Source organism: Salmo salar, chromosome 04 (genome assembly GCF_965601325.2).
Source record: "Salmo salar chromosome 04, fSalSal1, whole genome shotgun sequence".
In the NCBI taxonomy this organism is placed as follows: Eukaryota; Metazoa; Chordata; class Actinopteri; order Salmoniformes; family Salmonidae; genus Salmo; species Salmo salar.
The window spans coordinates 63069908-63096899 of record NC_138294.1 but is presented as its reverse complement, the minus strand read 5'-3'; the positions used below and the strand labels follow the sequence as shown (position 1 = coordinate 63096899).

The 26992-nt window shown below is 43.8% G+C and overlaps 1 protein-coding gene across 5 annotated transcripts; it reads right to left on the bottom strand.

Annotated features, from left to right (window-relative positions):
* Positions 1 to 580: 580 nt before the first annotated feature.
* trpv1 (transient receptor potential cation channel, subfamily V, member 1) lies at positions 581 to 26992 on the bottom strand. Of its 5 annotated transcripts, none has more exons than XM_014197074.3 (17): positions 26770 to 26992; positions 23676 to 23907; positions 23222 to 23379; positions 22522 to 22674; positions 22206 to 22343; positions 21641 to 21939; positions 19649 to 19825; positions 8506 to 8661; positions 7560 to 7655; positions 7190 to 7260; positions 6608 to 6773; positions 6237 to 6303; positions 3949 to 4150; positions 3609 to 3753; positions 3345 to 3469; positions 2785 to 2903; positions 581 to 1159 (listed from the first exon to the last, which is right to left on the bottom strand). In XM_014197074.3, the coding sequence occupies exons 2-17, from the start codon at positions 23897 to 23899 to the stop codon at positions 1041 to 1043; spliced, it is 2415 nt and encodes an 804-aa protein (XP_014052549.1). In that variant the 5' UTR covers positions 23900 to 23907; positions 26770 to 26992; the 3' UTR covers positions 581 to 1040. The 5 variants fall into 5 exon arrangements, with proteins under 5 accessions (XP_014052549.1, NP_001133970.1, XP_014052548.1 ...); NM_001140498.1 differs by having other exon boundaries at positions 23676 to 23912; positions 26770 to 26813; XM_014197073.3 differs by lacking the exon at positions 26770 to 26992 and adding an exon at positions 25763 to 26235.

Sequence of the window (26992 nt, the reverse complement as noted above, 5' to 3'; positions counted from 1 at the left end):
TAGGCTGCATAGATCAATAAAGTAATTAACTCAATATACCATTCTATTCTTTTGAAAATACATTGTATTAGTCTTATGTTTCTTAGGACATGCCTAAACTAATTAATAATGGATTTATTTTTGATGGTGTATATTCTCCATGGATTTATTCAAATAGATGTCCACCCACATCTGCACACCACTACTACCACTCTTCCCTGGCATGTCGTCATGCACACGGGAGGTATAAAAGGTGTATGCAGGTAAAAATAGGCTTGTTTGTAAAAGGGTCATATAAACATGTCTGAAATGTTTTTACAGGCAAAATACCTTAAATCCTATGTCAAAGCAGTATATGATTAATTTGCTCCCATTTGGAAACAACAGTCTGTCTTAGGTTAGTTATAAAAATCTTTGGCGTTATCTTTTTGGTTATTACTATACTTATGGCCCAACCCATTGGTTTCTGGGACCAATCAGACGGTCCGAATGTGTTCGCATTCAATATAAGTCTAAGAGTCAAATCCAGACTCATTGAAGAGAAGAAACAAACCTTTGTGGGTGTGGCTTTTGGTCTGAGAAATTAGTCTGGATAGCCAGGTAAGTATGTCAATACATTAGTTCATTAAAATAACCATACATTTATACAGTTTTCCAGTTTTATGTTATTGCTTAAGTAAAACATATGAGGATTAAGGACCACTTTTGCAATGATTTCCAATGTATTAAGATCTCATCCCTACGATTTGCTCAACACAGATTGCAGTCATTTTAGGGCACATATACTGTTAAATCTAACAATCAGCTTGAAGTATAAATAAATCAATATTGTAAATCACAATAACAGTGGAGTGAATGTGTTTGCTGTTTAAACCTGCCCTCTAGAGGCTAGAACCCTCCACTACCCTCCTATTGGGTCTATAAACCACACGAATGGACTAAACCAGAGTACATATACATTTTAGTAATTGAATGAAATCAGTGCATTGGTAAAACAACCACACATCACAATCATTGCAAGGAAGAGAACCATCTAGGTCAGGAGGATGCGAGAGCAGACTTCAGACATGGCTGAGAGGAGACAGAGAGGACATCTCTGTGCTCTCTACTTGTATTTGATGCTGAGGCTGTGTATGTTGTCTTCGACTGACATTTCCCAGGAACCCCCGCCAGCTCCTCTCTATAGAGAAAAAAGAGTTTGAAATGTTCATCTGTATGCACTCCAAAATGACTGATACAGTATATTAATGTCAATATACACTCAGTGGCCAGTTTATTAGGTACCCCGTTCACGAAAATGGTGGCCATGGCTCACTATATAAAGCGGGCATCGAGGCATTCCATTACTGTTCGATTGAACATTTGAATGAGCAAAAAGAGTGACCTAAGCGACTTTGAGCGTGGTATGATCGTTGGTGCCAGGCGTGCCGGTGTTGTGCCGAAAATCTCCCCCCTGACATAATTCTCCCCCCTTCGCGTTCTTCATTGCTGCGACTTGCTTGCTAGTTGAGATTTCTGCTCTTCACTCAGTTGTCAGTTTAGCCTACATTTCACTGATCTTAGTAGCAGAAAGCATTTTTGTCTGCAGTTTTCGGTTTGGCTATTTGTTTCAAGTGTATGTGGTGGTTCTAGCTTGTATGGCGCCCTGGGCGAACCCCCCTTCAGCACCCGCCCCCGGCAAGATGCCGCCCTAGGCGGCTGCCCATGTCACTCGTACCTAAATCCGATACTGATTTTGAATTAGTCTATAAATAAGTCTCTTTGCCAAAATTCAATCTCTACCATGTCTTACTCGACTAGTATTTTTGAAAGTGTAAGGATAATAACTCAGCAATAGTTGTTCTGAAATGTTTATTGCTTGCCAACATTTTACTCCCTCTATGTTTAATATAACACACATACATTAATTATTAATTTCGGTTGCCTATCCTGATGTGAAGTTTGTTCTATAGAATGTATTTGACTCTGATGTGTGTCACAGAAAATATTTGACTCTTGTGACAAAATGAAGGAAATTAGAAGGGGGGGGATTCTGGCAGGGGGGAGATTTTTGGCACAACACCTGTTCCAGTATCTCAGAAACGGACACCCTCCTGGGCCTTTTATGCACAACAGTGTCTAGGGTTTACTGAGAATGGTGCGACAAACAAAACACATCCAGTCAATGGCAGTCCTGTGGGCAAAAACAGCTCGTTGATGAGAGAGGTCGAAGATGAATGGCAAGAATCGTGCAAGCTAACAGGTGGGCCACAAACAGGCAAATAACGGCGCAGAACGGCATCTGAACAACTCGTCAGTTCTTGTCACAGATGGGCTATTGCAGCAGACGACCACACCAGGTTCCACTTCTATCAGCGAAAAACAAGCTGGACCACCAACACTGTACAATTGAGGAGTGGAAAAACATTGCATGTTCTGACAAATTGCGTCAAGCTGATGGCAGAGTCAGAATTTGGCAGAAGCAGCATGAGTCCATGGCCCCATCCTGCCTGATGTCAACGGTACAGGCTCGTGGCAGTGGTGTACTGGTGTGGAGAATATTTTCCTGGCACAGATTAGGTCTCTTGATACCATGAGCAACGTTTGAATGCCAGACCTTGTAGAATCCATGCCCTGAAGAATTCTGGAGGAAAAGGGGGGTCCGACCCGGTACTAGATTGGTGTACTTACATTTGAATAGTACTAATTTGGACAGATGAATATTATGTGATCCAGAGGGTGTAAAAATGCCTCCAAGCCATAAACTCATTGTTCTTCTCTCTCTCCCAACACACACACAAACGGACACACACTCTAGGCCTATACCTTTGCCTAGCGTTCTGCTGCTGTGTGAAGGGGACAGCCTGGCCGTATCTCCGCTCCCTGGATCCTCATTGATTATTCCCAGGTTGGTGTTCCATTTGTTCCAGTTGACTTCCTCCACTCTGAGAGGACAGACAGATAGACAGACACATGCTCCAATTACTGTCCCTGAGTGTATGACACATCCATCAGCTGTCACAGAAAGCAAATCAATGATGCAGCACACCATGTACCAGGCTGTGGTGCTGCTGTGCACAGCGGCTGTGGAGTGCATTCAGTCATTTAATTCTAGACGCACAATCACTCAGCTGGGGTTGTATGAGGGGCTTTAAATGATATTTTCCTGATATGATGGGTTCCTGTCGAAATGGGCTAGTGTTGGGAATGATTGTCATGCTATTGATATTGGACGCAATCAAATCTATAGAATGTTATCCAATAGGAATGTACAGGTATGTTCACTTGTACTTTTGTCAGATACAATCAGGTTGTGATGTCTGAAAGAATTTATCTATTCTCTCATCATTGATTCAACATCTAGAGTATGTAAATAAATTGGCCACCTGAAGCACCATCGGCGGTCTTTCTCTCCAGCCCTGGTCCCCAGGTCCTTGTCCACCCCAGAACGAAGCCTCCTTCTCAAGCAGCGAGGCAGGCTCCTTTCCAGATCCAGGATGGTGATGGCCCGCTGTAGACACACATGTTCATTACAATGAAGAGCTAATATCAAACTATCCACAAAAACAAACAACACATTAAAAGAAATGTGCCATTTCCCTTTCTGTCAGTACGTCTATCTGTCCGCCAGTGAACCTGTGGTGGAACACCTGTAGTTTCCAGATGCTGGTGCTCTCCAGGGACATCTTCTCCACAGTGCGGCTCATGAGGGCGATGAGCATGTTGAGCAGCAGGATGTAGGTGAGCACGATGTAGGAGATTAGCAGCATGTAAAACACTTCCTTGTACTGGTACCTAGAAAAAACACATTCCTTATTGCCTAAATAACTGCCCATTTCTCCACCATGATAGCTAGTCCAGTATATGGAAGTTTATAACTGATGTGTGGTGATCTTTCTGGCGGAAAAATGGCTGTCTTGGCATCACTCAGGTGGGTGCTAGACATGTCTATCTAAAGAGCCTTTTAGCATCTGTAAAATCAATTATTACCCCTCTGTGAACTCCAGGTCTCCCATGCCGATGGTGAACTTGAACAGCTCCATGATAGTGTGAGAGATGTTCCTGAAGGTGGGTTTTATACACGAATCCTCAGTGGGAAGGAAAAGGGTACGACCTTTTCCATCTGTGCTGTTTATTGGCTGTGCTGTATTACTGGCCGGCAATTCAGGTTCCATCAGCAAAGTGACCACCGCTGTGGAGGGACAGAGAATGCTTTACCACGGTCCATTCACAGAGGTTTTATTTTTTACACACAGTACCAGTTAAAAGTTTGGACACACCTGCTCATTCAAGGTGTTTTTTTTGTTTTTTTTACTATTTTCTACATTGCAGAATAATAGTGAAGACATATGGAAACATGCTGTAACCACAAAAGTGTTAAACAAATCAAAATATGTTTTATATTTGAGATTCTTCAAAGTAGCCACCCTTTGAATCAAACTTTATTTGTCACAGGCGCCGAATACAAGTGTAGACTTACCGTCAAATGCTTACTTACAAGCCCTTAACCAACAGTGCAGTTCAAGAGGAAATAAGAAAATATTTACCAAAGTAAAAAAATTATAAAAGTAACACAATAACATAACAATGAGGCTATTTACAGGGGTACCGGTACTGAGTCAGTGTGCGGGGTACAGGTTAAAGGTAATTTGAACATGTAGGTACAGTAGGGTGAAGTGACTATACATAGATAATAAACAGCGAGTAGCAGCAGTGTACAAAACAATGGAGGTGGGGGTAAATGTAATAGTTCGGGGGCCATTTGATTAATTGTTCAGCAGTCTTATGGCTTGGGGTAGAAGCTGTTAAGGAGCCTTGGGTCCGCTTGCCGTCCGGTAGCAGAGAAAACAGTCTAAAACAGGGCTTTCCTCTGACACCGCCTATTATATACTGTAGGTCCTGGATTGCAGGAAGCTTGGCCCCAGTGATGTACTGGGCTGTACGCAATAACCTCTGTAGCGCCTACGGTCAGATGCCGAGCAGTTGCCATACCAGGCGGTGATGCAACCAGTCAGGATGCTCTCGATGGTGCAGCTGTAGAACTTTTGGAGGATCTAGGGACCCATGCCAAATCTTTTCTGTCTCCTGAGGGGGAAAAGGTTTTGTTGTGCCCTCTTCACGACTGTATTGCTGTGTTTGGACCATGGTAGATCGTTGGTGATGTGGACACCAAGGAACTTGAAACTCTCAACCCGCTCCATTACAGCATTGTTGATGTTAATGGGGGCCTGTTTGGCCTGCCTTTTCCTGTAGTCCACAATCAGCTCCTTTGTCTTGCTCACATTGAGAGAGAGGTTGTTGTCCTGGCACCACACTGCCAGTTCCCTGACCTCCTCCATATAGGCTGTCTCATCGTTGTCGGTGATCAGGCCTACCACTGTTGTGTCGTCAGCAAACTTAGTGATGGTGTTGGAGTCATGTTTGGCCACGCAGTCGTGGGTGAACAGGGAGTACAGGGGGGGAACTAAGTACACACCCCTGAGGGGCCCCAGTGTTGAGGATCAGCGTGGCAGACGTGTTGTTGCCTACCCTTACCACCTGGGGGTGGCCCGTCAGGAAGTCCAGGATCCAGTTGCAGAGGGAGGTGTTTAGTCCCAGGGTCTTTAGCTTAGTGATGAGCTTCGTGGGCACTATGGAGTTGAACGCTGAGCTGTAGTCAATGAACAGCATTCGGCTACCGAGAGCATTGTAGATGCCCATGTGTCTGTATCCCCTGGAGAAGTAGAGCAGGTTGACCCAGCTGAGAGCCAGACACAGCACCAGAAACCCCAGGTACTCCTCCCTACCATTATTAACATAATTGCAAAAGGGTTTTCTAATGATCAATTAGCCTTTTAAAATGATAAACGTGGATTAGCTAACACAACGTGCCATTGGAACACAGGAGCGATGGTTGCTGATAATGGGCCTCTTTATGCCTATGTAGATATTTCATAAAAAATCTGCCGTTTCCAGCTACAATAGTCATTTACAACGTCTACACAGTATTTCTGATCAATTTGATGTTATTTTAATGGACAAAAAAAGTGTTTTTCTTTCAAAAACAAGGACATTTCTAAGTGACCCCTAAGTGACCCCATTCATATTGTTTGCTTATATTCTCTCAATTGTTTTCAGTTGTTTAGAAGTGTCAATGAACGAGGGAGCTGTCAACTGCAATTTTGATAGGTCTTTTGATGATGTTGGAAGAATAAACAAATACATTTTGAATTCATGAGCCACTGACAGGCTGTGTTTGTGTCCCTGCGTGCAAAAGTGACAGAGGAGAGTTGAAATACCTGCTGAAAACCCAAAGAGGAAGGTAACGTAGACGAAGAGAAAGCGCAAGATATCACTTAGGATCATCTACAAAGGGAAAAAAAAGAGAGTAAGAATGAGAGTATCAAACAAACTGGATTATAACTACAGCTTGGTCATAACACCAATGTTGTTCCAATGGTAGATACCCTGTGGCAATGAATCCTGTAGCTTCTCTGTAAGAGTGTCACTGGGACTGAATTCTGAAGTCTCAGTGCAGGAGTGCTGATCTAGGATCAGGTCCCCTCTCGCCATAGAATTTTATTCATTGCGTTCTAAAAGGCAAGTGTTGCTATATCAGCACTCCTACTCAGAGACTCTTTGTGAAAACAGGCCCTGGTATCCAGTGTACCTTCTGTATCATGACACTGTAGATGCCCATGTGTCTGTATCCCCTGGAGAAGTAGAGCAGGTTGACCCAGCTGAGAGCCAGACACAGCACCAGAAACCCCAGGTACTCCTCCCTACCACAGCAGTACAGCACTAAGGAGGCCAGGAAGAAGATCGCCTGCAGAAAACTACACACAAAGGCAAGTTAAAGTCAAACGTTTCATCAACTCACTGCGGAAGAGAGTTGGAATCACAGAGAGATAACCTCTGACACTAGTGAAACACTAACTTCCTACACACACATGCATAGAGCTGCCAAGAAACATTATCAACATGGCTTAGAAAACGTATCCTAAGATGTCAGGATCAAAGATAGACTAGTACTGCGTTGGACCACTCTGACTTCAGCATGTTATTATACAGTGTTTACCAGTAGGAGTGTGTGTGTCTAGCCCACAAGCTTGCAAGGCGTTCTGAAAGATGTGGCGTTGTCCTTATTAGAAGTTCTTCTAATCCCTTAGTTATTGCTAAAGTATGCAGGGGCAGGTGATACATAATATATCAAATAATTAGTGTTTGTGGAGAGAGATTTTATACAACTTACAAAAGGATTTCACTGTATCCGTCAATCAGCAAAGTGTCCAGGCTTGGACGTTTTCTCTTCAAGTCTAATATCTTGGGATAGAAAAATAAAAACATTTGATCAACCACACTTTTGAATACAGTTTTGTTAAATGATATTTCAAACATTTAGGCCGGGATTCAATCCGATCGCGCTTGCAGACAACACAGCTTTTAAAGGCAATCTTACCGCGTTAATGGAGATAGCGTTCAAGGTAAATGCTGCAGGTGTCGGCTCAATTAGAAAATACCTTTAAGTGTCAACCGCGCTATAACATGGATCTAGCGCGAATCGGATTGAATCCTGGCCTTAATCCTCATATAATCAAAGCACATCACACATGCACACATACCCCTCTTATGAAGAAATAGCAGGCTCCCACAGTTATAAAAAGCTGACCGGCGAGTCGCAGGTACTCCTGTCTGGTATGTTCCAGAGTAAAAGGTGGCTGGATATCAGAGGGTGAGAGAAGAAATTAAGCTGAAGTTAAAATAACTGTCTTTGGACAGCAGGTAGCCAGCCTAGTGGTTAGAGTGTTGGCCAAGTAACCAACAGGTTGCTGGTTTAGATTTTTTTATTTAACCCTTATTTTACCAGGTAAGTTGACTGAGAACACATTCTCATTTACAGCAACAACCTGGGGAATAGTTACAGGGGAGAGGAGGATGAATGAGCCAATTGTAAGCTGGGGATGATTAGGTGGCCATGATGTGATATTTAGGTGGCCAGATTGGGAATTTAGCCAGGACACCGGGGTTAACACCCCTACTCTTACAATAAGTGCCATGGGATCTTTAGTGACCACAGAGAGTCAGGACACCCATTTAATATCCCATCCAAAAGACAGCACCCTACACAGGGCAATGTCCCAAATCACTGCCCTGGGGCAGACGAGAGGAAAGGCTGCCTCCTACTGGCCCTCCCACACCACTTCCAGCAGTATCAGGTCTCCTATCCAGGGACTGACCACAACCAACCCTGCTTAGCTTCAGAAGCAAGCCAGCAGTGGGATGCAGGATGGTATGCTGCTAATACCCGAGCCATCAAGGTGACAAATCTGTCGATGTGTCCTTGAGCAAGGCATTTAACCATAATTTTCTCCAAGGGCACCGTACTACTATGGCTGACCCTGTAAAACACCACATTTCACTGCACCTGTATGTGACAATAAACGATTCATAAATAATAATTTGATCTCCTCTATAGCTGAATGATGTTAGCATGGATCCAAACTTAATTGCTCTTGGACCAGCCAGGCTAGAATAATGCAGCTTATTGTGATAATGCAAAGACCTCACCGTTCCCTTCTTCCTGTTGTAGGCAACAGCAGTGAAGACGGAGAGGTAAACCAGGTAAACCAGGAAGTTTAAGAAAAACATCCGAGCCGCAAACTTGTCCCACTTCTCCTCCAGTAGCCTGTTCAGAGGCTCAATCTGCAGCATCTCATGGCGATTCTGAAATTATATTTTATAATATTGATATAATATAACCACACCTTTATGCTAGTATATCTATATTTTAGTCTTTCTCTCTTTAGAGACACACACTCACAGAGAGGTTGGAGAACAGCTGCACAGGGTTAACCACAGTGCAGAACTCATGGAGCAGTTTAGGGGTTAAGTGCCTTGCTCAAGGGCACAACAGCAGGAAAAGGCATCTAGAGCCCCATTTATACCTGGTGCTAACATGTGTCCTTCCTAATGTTGCCCACATTCTGATTAGTCAATGCTATCTGATAGCACGGACCCATTCTGAGTGTGCCCATATTCTTTAGACAGGTGTAGACTATTCAGATGCTCATAGCCAGAATCTTTTTACGTGTCTATTTTCAAAGGATAAAGCTAAGAATATTAATAACTTCATAGTTGGAAGAAAATTAAGTGTATTCTACAAGAACCAATATCACTCTCTAAAAACACAACCTTATGGACCAATCCTTGGATAGCTTTTCAGAATTCACCGATAAATTGGTCCACATGTAAAAACTAAAGGCATAGAAACTGTAAATGACTTGGTAATTCTGAAAAGCAATACTGTCAAATACATGCAACTTAAATGTTTTCGATCACAACATTTTTATTCAAAATCTTTTGGACATCAGATCAATCTTGAGGGAATCCTATTTGAGTCAGAAAAGGATATTCATATGCTAGGTAAGCTATACAAAACCTTGCAGAGAGCATATCCAACTGACAATCTCTTACAAAAAAAATTAACTATTGGAACCAGACTTAAAAATAAATAACTGATGTTGGCACAATATGGAGGGAATGTTGGGCCATAATTAACAAGATTACAGTTAACAAAAATGTACACTTAATCCAGTATAAATACATTTATAGAATAATATTGAGACAAAATTCACAAATTCTGCAACACAACGGCAGAGTCATGTCTGAAGTGTAAAACTAATAATGACTAAATAATCTATGCCTTTTCGGAATGTTATAAAGTCTAAAAGTTATGGGCGGAGTTAGAAAGTTGGCTTTCAGAAGTATTACAATGTAAATGTACTTCTAATCTGTAAATCTGCATATTTGAAGACATGGCATAAGAGGGGGTGCAGTAAGATAACCGATGGGTTGGACGATACTTTACTCGTCAATCATCTTTAAAAAAAAACATATACGTAAAAACTGTAAATCAAGCAATCGTTCGTCGATAACACAATGGAAAGGTCAAACGCTTTACTATCTAAAAATTGAAAGTGAGTGGGCTATGGAGAGAAACAGAGTGATGGGGCGCTGGAGATGGGGGGTGTGTGCTAGTGGGTCGGGGCAGGTGTGATGTAGTTGATGTTTGTACGATGTTGTCATTTGTATGTGAATGTTTTGTATTGTTTATAAAATATTTTTTTTAAATTAAAAAAATAAAAGATGCATTTTGATCTGATTGTGATCTAATCTTCCTGACCACCTTCAGAGGTAGTCAGGCATGCATTGTGTCTGGAAGTGTAGATGGATCTGGAAAGTGAAACCATTTAAATTATCATTATCCAGCCCTCTAAAATCATTGACAGGTGGCACCATTAACTCAGGCCTGTAACGGCCGTCGTATTGATTGGACCAAAATGCAGCGGGTATGTGAATGCTCATCTTGACTTTTATTTGAACACTACACAAAACAAGAAAAAACGAACAACAGCTAAACAGTCTTGCAGGCTAACCACAGCAGTGCAAAAACAACTTCCCACAAAAGACAGGTGGAAAAAGGGCTACCTAAGTATGGCTCCCAATCAGCACCAACGAAGTACAGCTGTCCCTGATTGAGAGCCATACCAGGCCAACACAAAGAAATACACAACATAGAAAGAACATAGAACTACAAAACATAGTACAATACCCAAAAACCCCGACAACACAAAACAAACACACCCCTGCTACGCCCTGACTAAACTACAATAACAAATAACCCCTTATACTGGTCAGGACGTGACAAGGCCATCAACATGTGTCTTAAAATAAATAAATATTATTTAAAAATAATACCTCTCAAATAATTTGCATAAAGGGAGGGATCAGCAAATTTCGTCACAATGCAGTGGACAGATGTGTAGACGCATGTCTGAAAATCTGGGCACAATCAGAATGTGGCCAAGATCAGGACAAAGGATGCATGTTAGCACCAGGTATAAAGGGGCTTATGATTTGATCCTTTTGATATTGTTCGGATTTTCGTTATTTAGCCCTCCGAAAAGGCTCACCAGGAAGCACACAATGTCATGACTCGTGTTTTGTCCTTAATTTTATTTTAAATCAAATGACCACAGGTCATAAACCTGAAATACAACAAACAAGTAATGACAATATATTATTCAGATATATTATGTAGTATATTATTCAAGTAATATAATAATAATAATGTAAATAATAAATCAAATAAGCCTGCAACACCATCAAAGATGTGGCGAATCTGGCTTAAAACAGCACCGACTACATCACCCAGAATGCCCAGCGCCAGAGGAGCATGCGCACAGTGACTCTGCCGTCACAGGTTGATATGGACGCTGTCACAGGACACAGAACCCATGCCACCACATGCCTCGTCCAAAGGATTTACACACAAACGCAACATAATGCGGCACTCCAACACCGCTATCACCACCGCCACCAGAAACCAGCAGAGTGCTCCGAACAATCAGCACAATGCAAATGGCTGATAATAATAGCCTAATGATATATAGCATCTGGTTCGCTGAGCTACCGCACACAGCGAGCTACAAGTTACTCCCGGCCAACTAACACCGACACAGTGAGGTAAACGTTCAGTGTACAAACATATAAGTGACTTAAACACCAATGCTAGACTGAGTAGTTCGCAGTTACATACCAACGGGCTGTGTGCTCCTGATGATTGTCTACGGTGAAGTGATTACCAGGTGCTGTAATTTAAGTCTCTAGTGAAGCTGCACATGCGCACATTCTTCTTGATCTGTGACTTTGGACAGAGCAAGTAATTGTGGTCTGAAGAGCTCTCTTTCTGACAGTCATCCTTTGAGCATAGATACTTTTGTGTGCAGCCGCCATCGTCACCATGAAGGCGCAAGCACTTAAAGCATGCTCCTGCTCTCCTAAGCTGAGCCTTTTTGCCTGTCAGATTGAGCTTCTTGAAGACCTTGCAGGCGAACAGCCTACCTCCGTGCTCGTTGTCTCCACATGTGATGCATGAGCTTGGTTGAGCGCCCTTTAGAGTGTTTCCTGATGTGGCTCTGGTGAATGCCCTCCTTTCTTTTTTCTTCTCGCTCGACCAACGTAACATATCTGAGCATCTAAGAAACTTAAAGAAATCACTCGTTCCCCATTTAATTGAACACATCAGACCCATTTGCTTCTCTTTTGTCTATTTATATATATCTTTTTTTTCTTTTCCTGAGTGAGCTAGAAATGTCAACACCTCCCACTTGGCCGACTGATCGAAGATCCAAGGAGGGCACAGTCTCTTGAGTCTCTCAGTGAGAATTTCAAACTAAAGTCCAGTCTTTGTAGGCATTTACAAACATGTATTAACTAAGGAGGTAGGCTCCACCACCTTTCCTCCTACTGAGTGTAGGTTTGCCCTCGAAGCACTCAGTTGCCTCCCAGGGTTACCCGCTACCTAAGCAAAGAACACCGAGTCACAGTCTTTTGGTACCCATGGCGAGGACTTATCTTACCTCCTCTTGGTCTTCAGCAGGAATCAAGATCACCAACCTCCTCACATCCCTGCGAATGACGATTTTCGTGTGCATGGTAGAGTCCTTCCTCCGGGCCCTGGGAACCATGGGAGCAGGAAGACCCATGCAGGTTGTTATGTCCGCATCCCGGACAACCCCCTTCTCATCTGGATATGTTGTAGCAACCCGGCCGAGCCGGAACTGCCCCCTCAGAGCGTTCTGGTCCGCAATCCAGACTACGTCTCCAACCTTGATACTTCTCTCTGCTCGGTGCCACTTGTGTTGTATGAACAAGTTTGGTCCTGCCAGTTCGCTCCATTTCTTCCAGAACCTGTCGACTCCAGCCTGGACAGCACTCAGCCTGCACCAAGAGCGGGTTTCCATGTCGATTCCGTGTATGTCACCTCCCTGTCCGGTGCGCCCCAGGATAAGGGAGTTGGGGGTCAAGTACTCCACTGAGTCCTCTTGTTCCTGTGCCCTGGCGTCGATGGGTCGCTCATTAGTCAAGTTGGCTGCAGAGTAGAGAAGGGTCTGGAACTCCCCCCAGGTGTAGCAGCCAGTTGTTCCGCCAAGACTGTTAAGAGCTCTTTAAAGGAGCTTGACAGCTGCCTCTGGTGCTCCATTCCTGTGTGGTGAGTCTGCAGGATGAAAGTCCCATTGCCACTCTGTGCTATTTCTGGCAGCCTTGTCTTCAACGGATGCCTTCTGCAAACAGGCCAGGTGCTTGTGTAGCTCTCTCAGAGCAGGCCTGGCTCCCAAGAAGTTTGTGCCTCTGTCTGATCATAGCTTTTTGGGATGCCCCCTCAGAGCAGTGAACCGGGAGTAGGCCTGAAGAAAGCTCTCAGAAGACTGGTCGTCGATGAGATCAGCATGGACGGCTCTGGAAGTCATGCAGCAATACACGACTCCCCAGACCTTTTTCTTGGTTCTTTTCTTAACAGCGTCCCTCACTTCAAAGGGTCCAAAGAGGTCTAGTGTAGTATACTCGAATGGGGTCGCTCTACTGGTACGTTCCTGAGGAAGAGCGCTCATCACTTGCTGGCACAGCCGGGCTCTTTGCTTCTTGCAAGTGATGCACCTGTTGACCACCTTCTTCACTGTCCTCCGACCTTGCACAACCCAGGCCTTTCATTTAGTGTGCAGCAGTGTGGCAGCCACCCCTTCATGATTCGCTTCATGAGCTTCCCTCGCAAGCAAGGCCCCCAGCCACGACCGGAACGGGATTAAAGGTACAGCGGTTCCGTCTTCATTCCAAGACTGGACTCTACCACCACAAAGTAAGAGTCCTTTGTTGTCATCTTTCATCACAACAAGGCGGTTTAAGGTCGTATCCTGAAAGTTCACGCCGTCTTGGGCTGCAAGGGCTAGGTCTTGGAAAGCCGCTGTTCTCTCTCCCACAGACAGCCTGGGCCCCCTCACCTCCCAGTTTGCTGAGCTCGAGGCTTGGTAGCTTGTCCTCAGCCAGGATTCTGCCGCTCTTCGAACCCAGGCGATTGTTCCACACAATTTAGACAAGCTACTGAATCGTTCGGGCCCGACAAGGCGCACTAGAGCTACACCCCAGGGCTTCCTCCTTGGCCTCTCTACTGCTGGAGTTGGACCTTGGTCTTTCATCTGCGGTCGCGGTGCGGAGTCTTGCAAGTCTGCCCCAACATCAGTATTGCTGGGGTCTGAGAACTTTTCTGCCTGAGACCTGGTGACTACAGCTGAGAACGCTCTTCTCTGCAACCTTTTAACGTCATCAGCCACGCTGGTCACTATCTCACTGGCCGTCTTCACAGGCCACTCAGCCTCAGGCCAACTCAGGAACTCTGGGCCTTGTTGCCACTCTGACCCTTCATCGAGTTCCTCAGGAGTTGCTCCCCTTGTGATGATGTCTGCTATGTTCAGGTTGCCCTCAATCCACCTCCAGTCTTCCACTGGTCCAGCCTTCTGGATCTCTCCAATGCGGTTAGCGAAGAAAGTTTGGTAGCCATAGCTATCCTTGTGAATTGCTCCCAGGATTGTTTGGCTATCCACGAAGTGGACCCAGCGTGCAACCTTGATGCGGCAGTGCTTTACAAGGTATTTTCTCAGGCGGATCGAAAAGACAGCACCACATACCTCTGCCTTAATCACGTCTCCTTTCTGGTTGAGAGGGGTAAGCTTTGCTTTTGACTCAACCAGCCTCACTACGACCCCATTCTGCGTCTCCCAACGGAGATAGAGCACCACGCCGTAGGAAGCCTCACTCCCATCTGAAACCGTGACTCCCATTGGATGGCCTATGGCTCCAGTTGGTGTGAGGCTTCTTTCGAACCTGATCTAGGCAAGTCTCACATATTCTTCGAGGAGTCTTATGGAAGCCTCTCGTAGTTTTGGTGAGAGTGGGTCATCCCAAGTGTCCTTAACTGGACTGCTTATACTCGCTTCTTGGTAAGCTTCTCTCACAAGCATAACCCCTTTCTGCTTTGCGGGTGTGGCAAGACCAATGGGGTCATAGAATCCAGCAATCTGGCTTAGCAGCATCCGACGGGTCAATGGGTTTGGAGTTTTACCTCTGACTTCCTCTTCGCGCAAATCGACTCCTGTTCTCATCTTTCCTCTCTTCTTTGAGAAATTTACAGAGGTCATCACACGAAGTTTGTCGGTCTCTGGTTCATAGCCGACTCCAAGTGCTTTGCTCTCTTCGTCCCGCATCTGGTTGGGTAACACCAGCGTTTTGGGCACACTCACAGTTGTCTTACTGATACTGGCATCAGTTGTGGTTGCAGACCTCCCACTTTGGCCTGATAAGACCCATGGCTTAAGGGAGAAGCCTCCAGCCTTTAAGATCTTTTCCACTCCTTTGGTGATTTTCTCCAGTATCTGCAAGTCATTGTGGGACATCAAGATGTCATCCACATAACTATCTTCTACCACAACTCTGCGCTCCTCAACCATGGCTGCAAACTGGGGCAGGTTGGCTGTTTCTCTCATTGCCACCTGGGTAATACAACCAGCAGGTTTATCGCCAATGTTGACCCTGACGACAGCAAAGACTTCGATCACCTCCTCAGGATTGTCTCTCCAGAGGAATCGATGGAGGTGTACTTCTTTGTCTTCTAGCCAGACAGAGTTGTACATTATTTTCACATCGCCCAGGGCGGCGTACAACCCAGTCCTGAATCTCAGAAGCACGCCCCTTATCTGATTTAGGACATGAGGACCCTTGTACAGTAGATCATTTAAACTTATTCCCATGAATTCTTGGCTACTGTTCCAGACAATTCTTACAGGGGTAGTGGTTGAGTGAGGATTAGGAGCAACTAAATGACTGATATACCACTTAGGTCCCTTCCAGCTATCGATTTCCTCCTGGGTGACTTTAACGGCAGCCCCTCGAGACCATATCGTGGATTTGCTCTCTGTACGCAGCCTTCCATTCTGGCTCCCTCTACAGTCGTTTCTCAGTGTTTAAAAAGGTCGCTTCCACTGCACGTCGATTGTCAGGCAGCGTTGTGGGGTCTCCTTTCCACGGGTAAGCTGCGTCCCAGTGAGGGGATTCGCTGTGCTTGTCAGCTTGCACGTAGGTGAGACATTCCTTTATTTTCTCCAAGTCTCTTTCCTCTCCTAGGGTCATTTCCTTGCCTCCAGGGGGGCACCTACCGCATCTGCAGCCACCACACTGAGGATCACAGGCGGCGCCAATACTGTCCCACTTGAACCTTTTAAAAACTTCTTTGTTGGTAGTTGCAGTGTTTCGGAGGATTGCGTCTTCTTCCACCGAAACTCCACTGGGTCCTCCCGTCTTCACGAGAATCTCTTTGTACGCCCTTGAAGCTGTTCTCATTGACCTAGAGAAATGTGTTTCAGACCTGTGCACTGCTAGGTCTATCACTTCAAAGAGGTCAGGATGCGTTCCACCAACAGCCTTCCCAAGGGGACCATCCCAGAGGACAAGGTCTCCAACTACTCTGACTGGCTGTGGGACAAGGCGACCCTCTCTGTGGCTAATCAACAGGTCGATCTTTTCGGGCCGGACAAAGTCCTTGAGTTGAACATTTGGAAAGAACTTCTGCAGTTGCTGTGGCGTGACAGCTTGGTTCACCTTCGCAACATCTTCCAAGCCGTGACAGAGGAGTTTGTGCTCTGCTATCGTACCTCTGGGAGTTTTTACTCTCAGCCTCAGGGTATACTTCATGGTAGTAATGGTTTTCTCCTTCCCTCCAACACCTTGGACAATCAACTTAATGTTCTCACCATTTAGCTTGAGACGCTCTGCTGCTTTATTAGAGATATAATTAGTATCTGAAGCGAGATCAATCAACGTACCGACTAGCTGGCCAGAGTTTGTCGTCACATCCAATAGCATCATTATGACAGGGCACTCTTTTGGCTCACAACCAATGCTAGCACACACTTTTATTGTGATCTTATTTGAAAAGGCTTCTTTGAACTCTGCTCGCACCTCTGGAGAAAGTTTGGCAAGGAGCTCCTCCTGTTTGTTGGTTAGTCCAAGCCCCCGTTTCCCCAATTTTGCATCGCTCTGCTTTCCGCTCTTTTCCTCTTTCTCAGTATTGTCCGCCGGGCTAGGCTGTAGCTGGTCTAGCTCCTCGAGAATGTCGTCCTGCTTTTTCAAGTATTGCAGTAGACAGTCAAAGTGGTTGCGTGGTGAAAACCCGCTTCCAGGGTCATTTTTGTGTGTTAACCACTTTTCTTTCAGGGAGTCAGGAAGCTTACTTTCAATCGACTGCACAACCACTCGGTTCTTCACAGCATCTTCCTCCCCTAAGACTTGTAGGTCACGAAGAGCTCTCTCCACGGCTTGAATCAGTTCGATTGTCTTCCTTGGATGGTTTCCTTTGATGGGGCAAAGTCCTTGCACTTCTTGTGCAATCAGCAGCACTATTTTTGGCTTATTTCCGTACTTGTTGTCCAGGAGCCTGAACACGTCGTTGGCGGATCCACAGCTGGACAATACGAGGTCCCTCTTGACTTTTTCATCTAGGCTTCCCAAGAGATAGAATTTTCTCACATTTTCCAATCCATGAGGGTTTCCCAGACGTTGCAAGTCCTCCCATTCAGCTTTCCAGCGGTAGTAATCCCTCATATTACCAGCAAACATGGGCAAGCGTGCACGTTCTAGGCTGATCTGGGGCCTGTAGTTGTAAGTCCCAACTGGCTCCTCGTGCTCCACAAATTTCACTTTTCCCAGTTTCTCTTCGTCGTCGGATTGAGAACCGCCTTTCCATGCCCACTCATCCCACAGTTTTTCACGCCTTTTCTTCAACTTCCGGATCTGGTCCTTTGACTCTGTTGCCTTGGACCGAGGGATCAAATCTTTCCACTCATCCAATCCTCGTTCGAAGTTGTTGACCTCCCGTTCCAGGTTCCTATGAATCAATTCACATTCCCTCCTGGTCATATGGTGGTGATCGGTGTCCTCGGCCTGGTCCATGGCTGATCCAGCCTCTTCAGTGAGGGTGGTAATTTCCGCCTCAGCGAACCTTGTCCAGAAGCTGATCAGGATGATTTGTTCAGTTTCATCAAACTTACAGTCACATTCTGCTGTTTTTCCATCAATGTTTTCCGCCTTCTTTTTGGCTTCATCATCGTCCACTTCTCTCAGGGCCGTGGCATACTCAAACCCTGCATCTCTGACTCTGGAGTGATCCACTTTAAAGTTCCTCCACTCACTTCTCATTTCACTTTCCCCCAGTGCACTAGCTCTGTAGGTGAGGTAATTGGTTCTTCTAGTGAACGCAGTCTGGGCTGCTGCCCGCTTCTGTTTTAGCCTCTCCAGCTCCTCCTCTGATGCTGCCATCTTGCCAACTTTTCTAGTGTTTAAATCAAGCTCAAGTGTTTTCTGCCAACTGGGTTTAAGTAGTCCTTTAACTGTAGACTCTATCCTTATTCTTGGCTTTCACTCATTATTGATTTGCCTAGTAAGTCAACAGATGAGCAGACAGCTTTATGGGTGGACTGTTTGCTTATCAGAAGTTAGTCTCGTGACGAATGTTCTAGCCTTGCATTATCCATGTAAAAGAAGAACCGTGGTTTATGACTGTTCAGATTTTCGTTATTTAGCCCTCCGAAAAGGCTCACCAGGAAGCACACAATGTCATGACTCGTGTTTTGTCCTTAATTTCATTTGAAATCAAATGACCACAGGTCATAAACCTGAAATACAACAAACAAGTAATGACAATATATTATTCAGATATATTATTTAGTATATTATTCAAGTAATATAATAATAATGTAAATAATAAATCAAATAAGCCTGCAACACCATCAAAGATGTGGCGAATCTGGCTTAAAACAGCACCGACTACATCACCCAGAATGCCCAGCGCCAGAGGAGCATGCGCACAGTGACTCTGCCGTCACAGGTTGATATGGACGCTGTCACAGGACACAGAACCCATGCCACCACATGCCTCGTCCAAAGGATTTACACACAAACGCAACATAATGCGGCACTCCACCATGGATCACCGAACCAAACCACCGCTATCACCACCGCCACCAGAAACCAGCAGAGTGCTCTGAACAATCAGTACAATGCAAATGGCTGATAATAATAGCCTAATGCTATATAGCATCTGGTTCGCTGAGCTACCGCACCCAGCGAGCTACAAGTTACTCCCGGCCAACTAACACCGACACAGTGAGGTAAATGTTCAGTGCACAAACATATAAGTGACTTAAACATCAATGCTAGACTGAGTAGTTCGCAGTTACATACCAACGGGCTGTGTGCTCCTGATGATTGTCTACGGTGAAGTGATTACCAGGTGCTGTAATTTAAGTCTCTAGTGAAGCTGCGCATGCGCACATTCTTCTTGCTGTGACTTTGGACAGAGCAAGTAATTGTGGTCTGAAGAGCCCTCTTTCTGACAGTGATCCTTTGAGCATTGATACTTTTGTGTGCAGCCGCCATCGTCACCATGAAGGCGCAAGCACTTAAAGCATGCTCCTGCTCTCCTAAGCTGAGCCTTCTTGCCTGTCAGATTGAGCTTCTTGAAGACCTTGCAGGCGAACAGCCTACCTCCGTGCTCGTTGTCTCCACATGTGATGCATGAGCTTGGTTGAGCGCCCTTTAGAGTGTTTCCTGATGTGGCTCTGGTGAATGCCCTCCTTTCTTTTTTCTTCTCGCTCGACCAACGTAACATATCTGAGCATCTAAGAAACTTAAAGAAATCACTCGTTCCCCATTTAATTGAACACATCAGACCCATTTGCTTCTCTTTTATCTATTTATATACATATATTTTTTTCTTTTCCTGAGTGAGCTAGAAATCTCAACAGATATAAATGTGACTCACAGGAATGTCACTGCTGTAGACGATGATCTCCATGACAGAGTTCTTCTCGTAGGAGTCCAATGAGGCCAGGTCATACAGGGAGGAGTGGACGGGTCCGTAAACCCACTCAGTGAATTTACGGGACAGGTGTCTGGTCTCCCTCTCCTGGAACTCACGATGCATCATGTGCTTAAACAGCTAGATGAGGAATAAAACAATTGGTTTACACGTAATGGAAGGACGTAGCACATTATGATAAACACATACAGTGCATTCGGAAAGTATTCAGACCTCTTGACTTTTTCCACATTTTGATCCGTTATAGCCTTATTCTAAAATTGATTAAATTGTTTTTTTCCCCCCTCATCCGTCTACACAAAATACTCGATAATGACAAAGTAAAAACATGGTTTTAGAAATTTTTGCACATTTATAAAAATGTTAAAACTGAAATAGACATAAGTATTCATACGCTTTACTCAGTACTTTGTTGAAGCACCTTTGGCAGTGATTACAGCCTCAAATCTTCTGGGGTATACCGCTACAAGCTTGGCACACATGTGAGGAGTTTCTCCCCTTCTTCTCTGCAGATCCTCTCAAGCTTTGTCAGGTTGAATGAGGAGTATCGCTACACTGCTATTTTCAGGTCTCTCCAGAGATGTTCGATCGGGTTCAAGTTCGGGCTCTGGCTGGGCCACTCAAGGACATTCAAAGACTTGTCCTGAAGCCACTCCTGCATTGTCTTGGCTCTGTGCTTAGAGTTGTTGTCCTTTTGGAAGGTGAACCTTTGACCCAGTTTGAGGTTCTGAATGCTCTGGATCAGGTTTTCATCAAGGACCTCTCTGTACTTTGCTACATTCATCTTTCCCTTGATTCTGACTAGTCTACCAGACCCTGCTGCTGAAAAACATCCCCACTGTATGATGCTGCCACCACCATGCTTCACCGTAGGAATGGTGCCAGGTTTCCTCCAGACGTGACGCTTGGCATTCAGGCCAAAGAGTTCAATCTTGGTTTCATCAGACCAGAGAATCTTGTTTCTCAGGGTCTGAGTTTCTTTATGTGCCTTTTGGCAAACTCCAAGTGGGCTGTCATGTGCCTTTTACTGAGGAGTGCCATCCGTCTGGCCACTCTACCATAAAGGTGCTGCAGAGATGGTTGTCCTTCTGGAAGGTTCTCCCATCTCCACAGATGAACAGATGAACTCTGGAGCTCTGTCAGAGTGACCATTGGGTTCTTGGTCACCTCCCTGACCAAGGCCCTTCTCCCCCAATTGCTCAAGTTTGACTGGGCGGCCAGCTCTAGGAAGAATCTTGGTGGTTCCAAACTTGTTCCATTTAAGAGTGAGGGAGGCTACTTCGCTCTTGGGGACCTTCAATGCTGCAGAAATGTTTGGATACCCTTCCCCAGATCTGTGCCTTGACAGAATCCTGTCTCGGAGCTCTACGGACAATTATTTCGACCTCATTGCTTGGGACCTTATATAGACAGGTATGTGCCTTTCAAAATCATGTCCAATCAATTGAATTTACCACAGGTGGACTTCAATCAAGTTGTAGAAACATCTCAAGGATGATCAATGAAACAGAATGCACCTGAGCTCAATTTCGAGTCTCATAGCAAAGGGTCTGAATAGTTATGTAAATAAGGTATTTCTGTTTTTTATTTGTAATAAATTTGCAACATTTCTAAAAACCTGTTTTCGCTTTGTCATTATGGGGTATAGTGTGTAGATTGATGAGGAAAAACGTGTATTCAATCAATTTTAGAATAGGGCTGTAACGTAACAGAATGTGTAAAAAGTCAAGGGTTCTGAATACTTTCGGAATGCACTGTATGGAAGAAAAATGCATTTTCTTCGTACGTCTAACAGGAACAAAATATTACAGTGAAGATGAGATGACAATGAGATTACTTAATTTGGAAACAACAAACTGTTGATCTGTTCTCCAGAAGGTCTTTACTGGGCCGAACACCATTACAGCATTACTCCATATTGGACTCCTCCCTTACCCCGATCTTGCCAGTCTTGGCAGCCAGTTTTATAGTCGTCAGGCCCTGGTTGTTCTCTATGTCCTCCAGCCTCCATTCGGGGTGCAGGCGGGCAGTTGTTGTGAGGATGTGGTCGTACATAGAGGTGATGAAGTCAGTGTTCTCTGGTGTGTTATCAGCCAACACCACCAGGGCATGCAACACCATGTTACCCAGGGAATCACTCTCCCTCACGTCCACTCTCTGGTAGTCATTCTCCAGCAGGAAGTCCACCACCTCAGGCTGGTTGGTGCATGCAGCCAGAGACAGAGGCAGCTCACCTGGAAACACATTTTCCCTCAATTCAATGTCCTTTCTATTACCCTATCCACCACAACAGTGACAACCTTGTTGGAAATATTTTCTGGATATGTAAATCCACTTTAAATAAAGCTTCATAAAACACTTTAATAAAATTCCCTTAGTCATAAAGAAGGGAATGATTATTCTCTGAGGGATGACTAGACGCCTGACAAGCAGAAGAGTCTGTTGTCAAACCTACCAGAGGAGGATACTGTTCAAGGCTCAGTGATACTGACACACTCACCAAAGTAGAAGCTGGGTCCATCATGGGCCTGGAAGAATTTCCCACAGGCTTTGGCATGGACGTTTGCTCCTTTCTTGATCAATAGCTCAACAAAATAGATGCTCCTTCTCTCAATGGCAATATGAAGGGCTGTTTGACCTATTTGATCCGTAGATAGAAAGGATAGAATATCATAACATGCATGGCCTGACATATACAGTTACATGACTGTGTTGGTATGTTGAGGGCTGTGTACATAGAACGGAGTTGTCAGAGGCATGTGTGGAATAGATGAACAACATCAACTAATGATAATTCTGGTTATATGACAGTTCACCTTTGTAATAGCTGTCTGTGTATGCAGCATTTACAAATTCTTTGATGTCCCCCATCTTCTCTGAGATGTCAAGAAGATATTCAATTGTGTTATTTCTGCCTTTTCTCAGATTCAGTAGAGCCTTCAGCAGGACGTTTTTACCATACGATTGATCTAGGAGAGCAAGAGGTGAAAGAATGGGGTATAAAATAATACACTTTAGGGTCAGCGTTAGTGTTAAAGCTATAGGTACGATGCATTACCACTCTAGGGTTAGGGGTAGAGTTGAGGTTAGGGTTAGAGTTGAGCTAGGATGTGGACATGAAGTTAAAGTTAGGATTGATGCTAGAGTTAGGGTTTAACTGGGATGTGGACATGAAGCTAGGGTTATTAAGGTTGAACCGGGGTGCGGACATGAACCTATGGTTAGGGTAATAGCTAGAGTTAGGGTTTAACTGGGGTGTGGACATGAAGGTAGGGTTAGGTTAATGGATAGGTTTTGGGTTGAGCCAGGGTGTGGACATCAAGCTAGGGTTAGGGTAATAGGTTGGGTTAAGGTTGATCAGAGGTGTGGACATGAAAATAGGGTTAGTTTACAATACTCATTACACTGTAATAACACGAGTAGTTACACAGCAATAATAGCACTGTAATGTAAAGTGGTACCCTAAAATGCTACAATTATACAGTACTATATACTGTAATGCATAGTCCCCCTCACACTCAGTGTTGGAGAGCTTCTTCATGGACTGATGCAAGTACTGATGCAGCCCTTCCAGCTTCATGACGTCACCAGTGGACACGGCCTCAAACAGCCTCTTGATGTCAAACCTCTTGCTGACCCTGTCCTCTTTGTTCTCCTCCAAACATCGTACTTCCCTACAAAGAAAAATGTTAGACTTTAGTATTGGGAAAGCATTTCTTCTTCAATTGGAAAACAAAAAATGAATGGTCTTTCCCAAAAGGGCTTCAAAACAAAGACCTTATTCTCATGTTATATTGTAAATGAACTTCTGATTAACAAAACGTCCTCCCTGAGGGAAGACATCTGTGTTTTCTCAAACAGTATTAAGACTGTTATTAGTGTGACTTAGCCCTACAATCAGGCATTAAACACCATTTGTCTCCATACTGTACAGAATGTGTTATTATATTTTGTGAATGTGTTGTCTCACTTGTCAAAATTGAGATTGAATCTAATCTTGGGAGCGGCCTCCTCCAGCTCATCCTGGTAGTCTGAGTCCATGGGGGTTTTGGGCCCCCCCGAACTGCCTAAGCCTAGGGCAGACACCAGCCGGTCAGGCTTCTTCACCTGTCTGCTCTGTGCCCTCTCATCATCCGTCCTGTCATCCGTCTCCAGAGAGAAGGAAGGGTACTCTGGGCCCTTTGACTTGCTCATAATGACTCCTGTTCTAGAGGAGGAGTTACAATGATAACACATCACAGTCATGTTAATACAGTATGTTCAGTATATTATAAATGAGAGGATTGACAAATTCTAATTTAATGTAATTTTTCTGCAGTGAGGGACTGCATTCATGGTTATCTTCCTGAGTTTTGGCATGATGAAATATTGTTTGGTCATACACATTTGAATAACTAGACATTGACTTTACAATTTCTTCCATTTATCTAGATTCTCTGAAACATAATAAGAGAGCTGACCTCAAAATACACCAGCTTTTAGACATGTGATGTTTCACCCCCAGATGGCTAACAAAGCTGGTTATTTATTAGCACTTCCCCATGACAACTATAGCTAATACAAAACTCTATCCAGGCCTAGAACCCTTTCTTTACTTAAATAACTGACAAAACATTCCTAGACAGTTCAGCTGAAAATTAGGACAGCAATTACTGAGACACATTGTAAATAATCACATTTCTCTTCAAGCTAAACTGATCAGAATGAATCATTATTTCTGGGATTTAAATTATTTCTCAGAAAAAGGATGACATGAGAAACGACTTGTTTTGTTATTTCCTTGTAGATGCCCTAGAAAAGAGGAAGGAGATTGACAATGACTCAGAGTGAAACTCTGAAGACCTCTCTGCCTACCATGAGGAGAACAACATGTGTGGAACAGCAGAAAGAGAGAAGTCAGGAGCATGATTCAAAGACATCCCCATTTATAACCCAGCACATCTAGATCCATCTCATTCTCATCAAATATTTTGGTTTATGATACCCTTGACAAATGAATGAAATAATACAGAACTGTGTTACTAGGGGATACAGCATTGTGAAAACAAATAATCTAAGGCTCAACATTAGTCACGATAGTTTTTTTAACATATTGTTATTCTGCTGATCCATTACTGTAAAACAAATTAGTGTAATGTGTACTTCAGGTCCATTTGCATGGCACAACACACAGTCAGTGTAAATCAGTGGGCACATAAAACAGTGTGCAGCACGTGAACAATGTCTCTTATCCACTCTATGAGATAATGTCTGTATGCATAATCGATGTGGCCATTTTGCTATCACTTGATGTACATTATAGATCCTCATCCACTCATCTAAAGCTGCTGGACCTGGGGCTCAAAATGGCTTCTTCCTCTCAGAGAAGAAAGGCTATTTTCTGATGTGGTGTCATATGATTACCAACCCCTCCCTACTTACAAAAAAACAAAACCACAGTGTCTACCAACTGTAGAACATCAATGATGAGCTCTCTCCCACCACAACATATAGTCTGTTCCTCATTAAACACATTGTTTTTCCTATGCTAATTTCATCTTTTCACATTAACTACAGTATAGCTGAAACTCAGGCTGAATAATCTAATTGTTGTGCTTGTTTTATTCTGCTCTGATACAGTCTTTATGTAACCGTGTACATTTGAATTGTCCTCCTGTGCAGATCTTGTTAAAAAACAACTAGACTGGTAGACAATGACATCATGGATCATCATGAAAACAAAGCATTTTAGAATCACAGTTTGAGACACATCTAACTAATATGCAAACATGTAAAACCAAACAGTGAGTAATTGTCATTTGGTTATATTCCTGGTTTCTATTAGTAGCCTGCTCTACAGTAGTTTCTCACAGTGAGCTCATGCACGACATGTTGACTGGAGTGAATGTTTACAGTTTGGAGTGAATTCAGTTATGGCAATAGAAGAACTGAAACTTTCCCACATAAACAAAGCAAATGCAAAGCCATCATCAACACCTGCTTATGATTCAATAATTCAAACATGGACATGAAGCCATCTGGGACCTGAAGGTTTAACATACAGATAACTGTACTTACACAGAGATGAATTAATTCCTTCCATGTATGTACGAAGACAACTTCACAGAGTGGTCTGTTGGATCACATTTTCTCTTATGTCTCTGTCTATCATATCATTCGTATATTAAATAAACACCTTAAATCCACAACCGCATGACAAATCAACCTCTATGTACAGAGCGTGTGTGTGTTTGAATCTTACTCAATACTACTGTGAGTAGTAGGGAGGGATGCTATGGATAAAGCGATGGGGATGATCTTGGAGAGCGGAGAGAGAGCCAGATGGAGAAAGATAGTTAGAGCCCATCCCCAGGGAGTATCAGAGTACATTACCACCAGAGAGAGCTCTGCTCTGAGAGCTTAAAAGGCTACATGGCTGACCCTTCTGTTGCACTGCTGAGACAGCAATGATATAGTGACCAGGAGATGCACAAAGGATCTTAGCTTATTCTTATGAATGTTGACAAATAACTGTTTTAATGTACATGTGTTTTGTTAAGATTATATTCAAAAGTAAATGGACATCAGTTTAGCCATTGGCTCTTATTTACCCTCTGCATCCGAACTATATGCATACTATATCCCTATTGATAGAAACATAGAATACCACATAAGTACATTGATACGGTGCTGAACCAACATTCTTAGTAAATCCTCAAAGTTCGCATACACACATATTCAGTGCACACAATGCAATGGTAAAATTCTGCATTTCACAATCTGTTTCAAAAGTAAATTCCAGTATCCTGATTTGCCCCTTGTTGTACAATATTATGTTGCAAATTCTTAAAGCCAAAATATCATCCCCTTCTCATTACTTCACACATTGAGTAGCCTACAAAATTTTGCACAGATGATAAATTTTCTAATATCCCCATAAGACCTAATGGAACAGTGTAGTTAGTTTGATGCAAAGGCATCTATCTTCTTGAGTACTGTATATGTCATAACAATGTAATAACACAAACATAGATGATTAATCTAATCGTACATAATTACATATTATCAGATAATACATTACTTACTTATTGTTTTGAATGTGTCTCGTCTCACAAGGGGTTTCCTTCTCCTTTAATACAACATTCAAGTCAGTAAGCGTTTCTTCTTTTTTCTTTCAGAACAACTTTGCAGAGCTTTTTGAGTGCCTGCCTTCTCTTAGATCTGCTGCCTCGTGAGCTGTGTTGTTGGTGAGTCTGTTCCTGTGACTAAGATTGTGGTCGGAAAAAAAAAACTTGTCTTGTGAGATTA

Bases quoted from the DNA above. Each gene is read 5' to 3' on its own strand.
- trpv1 (XM_014197074.3), bottom strand. From the start codon at position 23,899: ATGAGCAAGTCAAAGGGCCCAGAGTACCCTTCCTTCTCTCTGGAGACG. The intron at 21,940-22,205 runs GTGAGTGTGTCA...ATGTGTTTCCAG, and splicing joins TGGACCCAGCTTCTACTTTG to GTGAGCTGCCTCTGTCTCTG. The intron at 6,304-6,607 runs GTACACTGGATA...TTCCCTTTGTAG, and splicing joins ACAGTGTCATGATACAGAAG to ATGATCCTAAGTGATATCTT.